Source organism: Urocampus carinirostris, chromosome 2, assembly GCF_059441175.1.
Source record: "Urocampus carinirostris isolate Australia breed hairy pipefish chromosome 2, RoL_Ucar_1.0, whole genome shotgun sequence".
Lineage (NCBI taxonomy): Eukaryota > Metazoa > Chordata > Actinopteri > Syngnathiformes > Syngnathidae > Urocampus > Urocampus carinirostris.
The window spans coordinates 43261324-43272687 of record NC_142350.1 but is presented as its reverse complement, the minus strand read 5'-3'; the positions used below and the strand labels follow the sequence as shown (position 1 = coordinate 43272687).

At 38.9% G+C, this 11364-nt stretch overlaps 1 protein-coding gene across 1 annotated transcript; it reads right to left on the bottom strand.

The window, feature by feature from the left end:
• Positions 1-2786: 2786 nt before the first annotated feature.
• On the bottom strand, positions 2787-11323 carry znf576.2 (zinc finger protein 576, tandem duplicate 2). The gene is made up of 5 exons (XM_088326604.1): positions 11161-11323; positions 9568-9744; positions 9284-9399; positions 7342-7485; positions 2787-5326 (listed from the first exon to the last, which is right to left on the bottom strand). Exons 2-5 carry the CDS (start codon positions 9713-9715, stop codon positions 4493-4495), a joined length of 1242 nt encoding a protein of 413 aa, XP_088182730.1. The 5' UTR covers positions 9716-9744; positions 11161-11323; the 3' UTR covers positions 2787-4492.
• Positions 11324-11364: the final 41 nt, after the last annotated feature.

Sequence of the window (11364 nt, the reverse complement as noted above, 5' to 3'; positions counted from 1 at the left end):
TACTTATTAAATATTTGAATTCATATTTTTAATAACAGAAAGATGTTTGTATGTGGTTGTTGGTGGAAAGAGAGTAATAAGACACTTTGGGTGTTCTGGACCTAAAATCCCCCTGGATCTTGCCATAAGTAGAAACAAATGTATAAAATAAATACCTAAAATGTCACATGAATAAATGAACGCATAAAAAAATCGATCATACGTAGATAAGTGACATAAATGCAATTTCTTCATCTATTCATGCATTTTGTCTTTCATTTATGTATTTCGGTATTCATTTGGTCTTTGTTCTGCATACATTGAGTAAAATTTGTTCTGGGTAGTAAATGTTTAAAAAATAGTAATACGATGCAATAGTTTCATGTTTAGTTTATTTTTAAAGGTTGAATTAACATGTTGCCTAATTTTACAGTTTAAAATGTTTTTTCTTCCATTTGCGACCACTGTGGGTAGGGAAGTAAATACATGTTCTGCCAAAAGTTTTTGCGGTAATTTGGGATATTGCGTATGATTTTTCAACCCGGGTTTACTGTATTCATAAATTTCTTTTTTTAAAAGAAAGATAACAAAGTAACAGGTAAAATGAGTAGGAATTGTATGCCGTTCCAACTTTAAAAAAATAGACTTTATATCAGTGGTTCCCAAAGTGGGCGGCACCGCCCCCCTGGGGGCGGTGAAAGATCTGGGGGGGAAGAAGGAAGCGGTAGGGGGGCGGCAGTTTGAGAAGAAGTTTGAACGTAGTGCGGTTGTGAAACCGCAAAGCACTGCGTTTTTTTTCAAGGTTTTGTAGTGAATGGTGGAGTTTTGGCCAACCACAATTGTTCATTTTCGAGTTTTAAAAGCGCCGACCAATCAGGGGTAAGTTTTTATATTAGCACAAGACAATAAACGCGATTCCAAGTTTGCAAGCACCACACTGCGCCACACTCACCGTGTGAGCTCATTGAGTGTCATGGTGGAGTAACACACGGGGGAGCCAACCTGCAAAAGTTTGGGAACCATTGCTTTAAATTATCAAAATTACGAAATTTTGACTTTATGTGATTTATTTTACTATTTTTTTTGCAGTGCAATCGCAAAGATTTTTGAAAAAATAGTATATTTTACAACATCACAGCAAAATAATTAATACTTTATATTAAAATAAATAAAATGTTGTCAGCTACCACCTACTGATATGGACGAACGTTAGTTACCCAGCTGAAGAAAGCAAATACAGTTTACTAAAAAAAAAATTTCAAAGATAAAATTGGGCAAGTTCCTTTGGCCCACTACAAAAGTTGTCTGAAAAAAAAGTTTTAGAGCTTTCTTTACAGTTCTGATTGACTCCCATAAACATCTTTGGTCTTTTCAATGTGTTCAGTATTGTGTGTATTGCATTTACATGGACCATTAGACAGCTGAATGACGTTTTATGATGGCTGGCATATTTTAACTTGTTTAGAGACCAGGCTTGCTTTTAGCAGAGGGTACCGGTTTATATTTTTGGCCTGGATTCTTGTAATGTGGCCACTTAATACACTTGAAACTCTTTGAATTTCATTCTTATTAATAATATTTTTTAATTCACAATTAGACTTGAACAATTACACCCTGCATCTGCCTTACACAATTGTTTTGCTTGGTTTATATGTAAGGTGCCAAATATTTAGTTTTGAATTGTATGAGCAACAATATAATAAGGTTTACATGTAGTTTTACAAGTAGCATGAGTGTTTTCTCTTCAATAATTTGATTCAAAGCCTGCATGGGCTAGAGCACAGGTGTCAAACAGGCGGCCCGCGGGCCAGATCAGGCCCGCTGAGGGATTAAATCCGGCCCGCGAGACAACACTCAGAGAAGCGCAAGAGAAAAACGAGCTGCAGGTTGAAATATGTCAACTTGATGTTGCCAAAGCCAGGTGCCTCGAACAAAGACACTGTACTTGTATTCATTTCTTTCTTTCTTTCTCTCTCTCTCACCCCTTTTCTCCCACTCTTCCTTTGTTGCTCTTTGTCTCTTTCTCTCTCTGTGTCTTTTAACCTCTTTTGCTCTAACTTCCTTTTTTCCTTTTCTCTCTTCCCCTCCTTCGCACTTTCTTTTTTCGTTTCTCTCCTTCTGTCTTTCTATTTCTCTTTGGATTTCTTTCTTCTGCTCCCTTTCTTTTCCCCCTCTCTCACGACTTTTTATCTTTTGTTTCTCATGCTCTCTCCCTCTCTCTCTTTTTCTTTCTTTGTCCCACCCTCTCTCCCTTTCCCACCCTATTTCTCTTATTTCTTTATCTCTCTTTTTAATCTACTAGTCTGGCCCCTGACAGAATGTTTGTTCTATCGTGTGGCCCCCGCCCGAGTTCTCTCTCTCTCTCTCTCACACACCCCTTTTCTCCCACTCTGTCTCTTTCACTCTTTGTGTCTCTTTTTCTCTTCCTTTGTTGCTCTTTGTCTCTTTCTCTCTCTGTGTCTTTTTCACTTCTTTTGCTCTAACTTCCTTTTTTCCTGTTCTCTCTTTTCTCTTTCTCTCCTCTTACCCTTTGCGCTTTTTCTCTTTTCTCTCCTTCTGTCTATTTCTTTTTGGATTTCTTTCTTCTGCTCCCTTTCTTTTCCCCCTCTCTCACGACTTTTTATCTTGTTTCTCACGCTCTCTCCCTCTCTCTCTTTTTCCTTCTTTGTCCCACCCTCTCTCCTTTTCCCTCCCTCTTTCTCTTATTTCTTGATCTCTTTTTCTTTCTCTTGAATCTACTAGTCCGGCCCCCGACAGACTGTTTGTTCTATCGTGTGGCCCCCGAATTAAAATGAGTTTGACACCCCTGGGCTAGAGCAAGTTTTATTTTGGATTTGCACTGTCCAAAACACAACAGTGGGAGAAAAACAATCCAGAGGGTAGACACTTAGTATACATTACTTTCTGTGGCAATCTATGCACAAAAGATTCATGATTTTCAATCACAAAATGTCTAAGACTATTTTGTTTCAGGGAAAAGGGAAAGAGGCAGTCGTTAGAAATCAGAATTATAGTGGCTAATTGTCCACAGTGAACTTAGACAAGAGTGGAAATAAAATGACAAATCGATGAATTCTATTTATAAAAGCGTATGTTAATTTAGAACGCCATGATCATTACATAAGGTGTAAAAAAATACTTATGAACCAGCAGCTGTACATTTAGTTTGACATTTTAACATTGCATCTAATAGCTTACAAAATATGCACTTGAATCTTAATTGTTCCATCCATCCGTTATCTGCACCGCTTATCCTCAGTAGGGTCACGGGGATCATAATTGTTGACAAGGAAAAATTAAATACACTCCACACAAAAACCCTTTTTTAAAAATGGATCAAAACTGTCTATGTTTTTACAAATGAACTATTACATAAACACAGGGATCAGCAACCTACAGTTCTAGAGCCGTCTGTGGCTCTTTAGCATGTCCCTAATGGCATCATAGAGATTTTTTTTTTCAAGAAATGGTTGATAATGGAATGATAGGGAAGCGAAATATACAGGGTGTTTCAAAAAAGATGGATTTCCTCAGAGATTTACTGTAAATATCACAGAAAGTACATGATTCAGGAAAATTCAATTCAACTTTTAACATTGAAGATCATGAGATTTATTCCTCTAAATCTGAATGCTAAATTTTAAAGCACGTGGGTCATGTGAACAATATCACAAACGTTCACACGGTTTACGTCAAATCTGTAATCCAACTCCTGCCTAACACGCCAAAGCGCATCTTGGGCAACAGTCTCCAGCAGATGACTATTTTTTACTTTTCATATACAAATTATCTGCTCGTGACTTAGTACAGGGAAATCAAAAGGATATCGTTTTTTTTTAAACACCCTGAAAAAGGGAAATCATTCCACATTAAACAGTTTTAAATGGATCAAAACTGCCTGTTTTTGAAAATAATTTCTTTAGGTAAAACGGGATCAGCAACCTGACTTCTCTTGCGCAGCTGGAGCGCACTGGGAAAAGGGTGTATTCTTTGGGTCATGTTTTCTTCGAATTAAGTATTCAGGGTGGCATTGGCTCAGGTGGTAGAGCGCTCGTCTTAGGATCAAGAGGTCGCAGGTTCGATTCCTCAGTGTTATATGTCAAAGTGTCCTTGGGCAAGACACTGAATCGCTAATCGCCCCGATAGCAGGTAGTTGCCTACCATGGCTGATGCTGCTATTGGTCAGTGTGTAAAGGGAAAAGTGTGAAGCACATTGTAAAGTGCTTTTGGAGGTCTTCATTGACTTACAGACCATTTACATGAAATATTGAATGAATAACTTTTATGTATGAATCACAGGTATTTAAGGCTTTTTATTTTGTGCTGATCCAGACATTTTTTTAGTCTGTTACAGCTCTTTCAAAAATTTGGGTTGCTGACCCCTGAGTTAACAGTAAGAAACACTTACTACTCAATGAGATGTCTTGTTAAAACACATCTTGAAATCCAAACTTTTTATAATGCCATCTGATTAAGAATACAGATCCTAATAAAAGAAGACTGCCGCCAGTGATTATCTTTTGGGGTCGTCTTGCTGCTCCTCAGGGTGGCTTTTCTGGTGAGCCTTTAGCGTGCGCTCACGGCCGAAGCTCTTTCCACAAGTCGGACATGAAAAACGGCCGTCAGCGTGCGCACGCGTCATGTGCGCCTCCAGCTGCTCAGGGCGGGCAAAACTCTCCTCGCACTCGGTGCACGGATGCGCTTTCCTCACCGTGTGCTTCTCTTTCTTGTGTGTGCGCAACTGGAGCGCAGTGGGAAAAGAGAAGTCACAATCCGGGCATTCGTGCTTTTTGGGCGGTGCCGCCTCCGCTTTAACTTTTGTCTCTTCCGTTGCGTCATCGTGCGCAATGGTAATTTCTTCGGTTTCACCTTTTACAGCTTCTGTCGCCGATTTGGGAGGGCGACCTCGCTTTGCACTGCCAGCCTTCGCTCTCTCCTCTGCTTTCTCGGAAGCGGCGCCGGTGTTAGCCGCCTCCCCTTCCTCGCAAACCTCCTCGTCGTCTTTCTTCTTCCGTTTCCCCTTTTTCTCGCCGCTCGCCACTGCCTCGTCCGTCTTGGCTTGCCGTCCGCGCTTCTTGGTAGGCAGGGAGCTCCCGTTGCACTGCTCGCTTTCAGAGTACTTCTGCTCGTGTTCGCTGAGCTCCAACTCGCTGTTGAAGCCCTGGCCGCACTTTTTGCAATGGTGACTTTTGGCAGATTCGTCTGGATGCTCAACCACTTCTACGTCGCGGCGGGGATGATGGATGAGACGGTGCGTACGAAGCACGACAGCGCTTCTGAAGATTTCGTTGCAATCTTTGCATGCCAGCTGCTTCTCTGGACACACATGCCTTCTGTGTGATGTGAGCTGGAAAAATAAATCACATTCCCCAGATTAAGTAACATTCAAGGGAAAAGTTTAAAATCATGATTTTGGAATGTTATGTGAGGCCACAAAATAAAAAAGGGCTGGAAATTAAAAGTGGGGAAGATATAGTCACCACTTTGGAAATGAAGCTTAAGATGTGCTGTATAGGAGGGCTGCAAAATTAACCGAAATCTAATAAATATTGCAATGTGACGTTATAACAATTGTGTAATCACAAAACACTGCTTTTTTTTCAAAAATGTATAGTTCCATGTTTATGAGTGATGGAGTGTTTGTCCAACCAGAATTTTCACAGGTCAGCTTTTAACAACGCCTCCTAATCGGAGGCAAGTTTTAATGACCCTAGCCAATGAAGGCGAGGCGAAGTTTGCAAGCAGTGTCTGCACCACTGTGATGGGCTGGTGTGTCAATCAAACAGCAATCAAAACAAATGACGGCGGAACAGCTTTAGCGGCTTGTAACATTAAAAAGAAAACCATCAAATTAAATTGGCATCTGAGGAAAGTCGAAAAATGTCGCTGATCAAAACATTGGATGCAACGGGAATCACCTTATCCTAACCACTAGACTACAAGTGATATACAAAAACTATTGAAAGCCTTTAGGTTCGATCTCATGAACACTTATTTTATTCACGATAGCTGAGACGAAAGTTGGAGAATGGAGAAAACAAAATCCTAAAAAGATATAAATACCCCCAAAAAAAAGCACAACAAGGAAAACATCTCTTTGGTGTATCTGATTATGATTCAGACTTTGAAGGACATGGAATAAATACATTTTAAATTGTATGTTGGTATGGTGTTCAGTTTTTGTAGTCAATAAATGCTTTTAGTGATGTCACTTATAGTGCATAGTTTAAGTTGAGAAAAAGTGAAACAATATTTCATACCAATTTGTAAACAAAAATTGGGCAAGCGTGTTTTACACCAATAATGTAAGTCGAAGAAGTCTGACTTGTAAAACGCTTGGCTCTCACAACTACTAAAATGTGTCCAATACCTCTAGTTAAATTCAATAAAACACATTTTTTAAGCCACTGTTACATTAAGTTGGGAAAAAAATATGTTGCACAATAAGATAAATTGAAATATATCCATTGTCGCAATCCATATTTTTGTCCGAAACAACTGTATCATACAGTCGAGCAACAAAAAGGAAAAAAAGTGTATCCCAGTTCTTTGTTGTGCGTCCAACTAAAGGAATCGCTGTTACAAGTTGAAAAGCTAGTACACGCTAAGTAGAGACAAGCTAATGAAATCCAGAACTATGATTTGGTTACATTATGCTGCCTTACATTGCTTTGTCAGTACAGACGCTCCCCTAGGAGCGTTTTTTCGGGATGTCGAAAAATATCCAGATATTGCTCAAACTTGGATTTTGTATTGTGTGCACCTTTTTCCGAGTAGAGGACAATGCTGTAGTGCTTCTTTCGGCCGCGTGGCGCTGTGGGAGGTCACCAAGCATCTACCCTGAAGAAGAAATCCGGCCTCTACCTCCTAGTTTGTGTGTAAACATACTACGTGTACTGCATCTCTCGCGCTAAGAACTTTGACGTTTTTATTGTTTACTATTTTGTGCATCCTTTCAATATGGTTAGTGTGAAGCTTAAAGAAGAGGCGAGTCGTTTCTTTGGGAATGAAAGTGGAATAAGAAAGCTTGATCCGGTTGAGAAAATGGTTGGATTGCTTTTTTCCCGCCCTCTTTCTACCACAGGGGAGGAAGTAGCCCGACTCTTGAAGCCCATCTTTCACAAGTAAGTTAAACTTCACTTAATTTAACTTTATAGAGCATATTATTTTCTTATATGTTTATTTTTTTAGTACAAAACAATACAGGTTACGTATAAAAGCCTTAAACATACTTAAATTAACCTTAAACATACAAAATATAGCACTGAATCAATTTATGAAAAAATTCAACTTACGAACGATTGTCCAGAACCTCGTTCGTAAGTCGGGCAGCGTCTGAAATGCATTTTAAATAGTACTCACTTCAGTGAATGTTCTGAAGCTATCCTTGCAGTAGGCACACTTGAAGGGTTTGTCGTCCTTAGCGTGTGTCGGCTGGTGCAGTGTCAGCTCCTCGGATGATAAGAACGTGCGGTCGCACACATAACACGTAAATAGCGTATTGCCCTGTGGATGAATGGGTGGGGAGATTAGTATTTATGTATTACAAAGGAAAACGACAAGCCACTAGGATTTTCCTAGTCATCTTAGGGGAAACAAAATCCCTACAGAATTATTTCGCAGGAGGAAAAACACATTCTAAAAATGAGCAATGTCAGAAAATTTTGTATCATGTGATCTCATTATAATTGAACTCTTAATTAAATCGATATTCACGTTCAAGCACATGAGTACGACTGGAAAAATAACTCAACAAGAACAAACATTCTGTAAACAATTTAAATCATATTCTACACACTATACGTTTATAAACCTGTATAATTACAACAGCCAGTAAACATCCTCGGGGATCATACACTTATTTCATGGGCAAATTCAAGCACTTTTAAGGACTTTTAAAAGCCAATTTTTAATTTATCCACTGAGAGAGAGAGAGAGAGAGAGAGAGAGAGAGAGAGAGAGAGAGAGAGAGAGAGAGAGAGAGAGAGAGAGAGAGAGAGAGAGAGAGAGAGAGAGAGAGAGAGAGAGAGAGAGAGAGAGAGAGAGGAGAGAGAGAGAGAGAGAGAGAGAGAGAGAGAGAGAGAGAGAGAGAGAGAGAGAGAGAGAGAGAGAGAGAGAGAGAGAGAGAGAGAGAGAGAGAGAGAGAGAGAGAGAGAGAGAGAGAGAGAGAGAGAGAGAGAGAGAGAGAGAGAGAAATCAAAGTCAGCTTTATTGTCAATTCTGCAACATAAACCAAGAATTAAAATACATTTCTCACAGCATTTCTACAAGATTAAAAAAGATTAAAAAAACACTATGCCAGGACACACTACATCATATATTTTGCAGAGCTACAAATATATCTTCTATTCGCATATGGGATTTTTAATCTTACATGTGTATTTTTCAAGACATGATTTTTAGATTTCAACTAAATTGTGAATATATTTGTTTTTTTTTAAATAAAAATCTCATACAGGTGTTGGGTAAAAATGACAGTAATATGTAGCTCACATTTTCAGTTGCAAAAATGTCTTCCCGTTACAATTTACCACTGGGGAAACACTATCTTTATTTTTTGCATGGCCCATAATCTCATCTCATCTCATCAGCCGTACCGCTTATCCTCATTAGGGTCGCGGGGATGGCCCATAATAATTGTCCAAAATTGATACATTATACATGCACTAATACACATTTCCTAGTATCCTGTTTAGGTGTAGCCTGCACCTGTCCTGTTGGTCGTGACTCGTAGTTTGTGACAATAACATACAAAGCAATGCCAGCTGTCCTTAATCATGAGGAGAGAAGAAACTCAATGGCAAAGCGAAGCCACCAGAGAGCAGTGTCAGCTTTAGTTTTAAGCAGACATGGTCACAATTTTAGGCATGAACAAGCACTCCACCCAAAATTCGTACGAACCCTGTATCCTGAGCGATTCATCTCAACTTAGTCGAGCTCTCTAGTGCCTAACACACAACATGGAAAGGAAGAGAGGAGATATGGCCAAGTTGTGTTCCTACTATAGAAAATCAAACTATATTTCAATGCGGAAATTCAATTCTTAGAATCTTTCTAACAAGTAGTGTCGGCTAATTTAATATTATAGTGTGTGTCCAAATAACGAATTATGAGGAGGGTTTTTTGGTATCATACCGATAATTATGGTGCCTCCCTAAAACTAAAAAAAACAACCTATAACCCCATAAGGAAATGTTGTGTCCAATCTAAAGAAGGTATTCCAACTGACATGAAATATGCCAAAGCATACTTCAAGAAAAATGAAACCCTGAGTGAGACTAGCATCTGGTTTTGAAAAGCACACCTGTTGAAGATGTTGCTTGTACTCTTCCCTGTGACTCTTCTTCATATGTCTTTCCTTAGCTTTGGCACTGCAGAAGGTGATGAAGCACTGGAAACATTGAAGGTTCTCATGCTGGTCTTAAGGATGAATAACAAGACAAGAAGTGAGAATGATAGTCATCTTCAGACATAGGATAAATCCCAAAGTTAAAAAATATCACTTGCCCACCTTTCAAAATATCTCATGTGTTCAGTTTTGACTTATTCAAAAAGATCTGTGGCGAGAAGATGAAGTGTTATACTCACATGGCTGAGAAGTAGGCGCAAGAGGGCCATTGAAAGTGACAGGCTTCTTGATAGGCTCCACCGGTTTCTCAGGGGAGGCTTGTGGGCTTGGGTTCGGTAATTCCCGTCCCATCACTATATCTTCAATGTTTAAAATGTCAGAGTCCATCGCAGAATATTACGAATATATGTTAAATCCTGTACAACAAATTCAAGGGGATAAGGTCAGTAGCTGAAATCATTCAACTCTAAAAAAAAATCAACATGAACTTCAAACAAATCATTGATATCTTCTTGTTTGATTAATTTGTAATGAATTTGATTGTTTTGTTGCTATTCTGATTATGTCATTTAGACAACAACACCACTCCAAAACTTGACTCTGTAAGTGTAGAAAAAACAACCCAAGGCACCAAATATTCAAGGCTCATTTACAAAAAGCTACACGATGCCCTGAAAATGTATACCTCATTGAACAACAAACCAACTACATTCCTGTCAACTTATACGGTTTCCCTATATTTCATATTTTTAGTCATTTAAAATTGTGTATGCCGTATAAGCCTTTTTGTCTGGGATTTTTTTTATAAAAAAGACCAATCTTGTTTTGCCCATTCCGACTCTAATCTTTATTTTCTTGGTCACTAGAAGCAGTGGACAACATCATTAAGATTGCCAATGAAGATAAAGTCTGCAAATTCTGCACTGCTAGGTATCGTAAGCAACACTTCAATTTCCTCCAAGTGGGGAACTAAAAAAGATGCTGAAAGAATTGTTTGTGTTGTTTTGTTTAGTAAATAATTTTATAAACCCTTTATTTTGTTAATATTCTCCGTATTCCATATTGATGTGGGTAGATTGGTGCCACATTTTGTTTCTAAAGGTTATCACCGCTTAATAAGTGAAATTGCAATAGTCAGTAAGGGGGCAATTGGCTGAGGTTGACAGATATGTAAGGAAGATGCTGAAATAGTTTTTCATGTAGTGTATTTGGGAAATACATTAAACTTGTTTACAAAAATTACGTTGGTTATTATTAGTCTGTCTTGGAAGGAGAAACTAGGTGCAGCGTTTTGTTTATAAGGTTTAATATTGCTTATTCGTAACGGGAATTGCAATCACTAATGAGAGGAGCAATGGGCTGAGCTTTACAGGTATTGAACTTCGTAAATTAAATGCATAGTTTTATTTTCCACTTATATTTTAACGTAGGTATATTCGCCTTGCAAACGTCCCCAGGCCGTTGGCGTGCAGCACTCGTTAGCCCCATGTAGCAAGCACTTTCTAGCGCTATAAATGACCCGCTAACTGTGCGTTTATTTAATTCTAAAAGAACACGTTTGTCTTGATATTTTTCTCCTTGATTTGTACGCAAATAATGTGCATGCAGTGACAATGTTACAGTAATTACAAAATATCGCCGTAATACTAAGCTAACATGCTAAACTTGCTAGCTAGCGCTAACAACACGGAATGCCGCTCAAAGCCTATCGCACACTTCTATTTCAATAAGTTTAGCACCGTGGGTGGCATCCCTAAAAACGTTTCGCGAAGAGCTGAAGCGAGACGGAAGATATTCGCTCATAAAATAATACGTGACTGATAAAACATTACCCCGAATCGCTGTTTGAATTTAGTTGGAGTGACAAGACTTGACCCCGGAGAGGTAAACGGCACATAGAACTGAATCGGACACTTCCTCATGCGAGACCATAGCCGTTAGGACAACTAAGATGGCTGCCGTCGCCGTCCATCGCGTTGAATAAGTGAAATGAACTTTTAAAAAAACAGATTACACAAACAAATTCAATTAAAGCA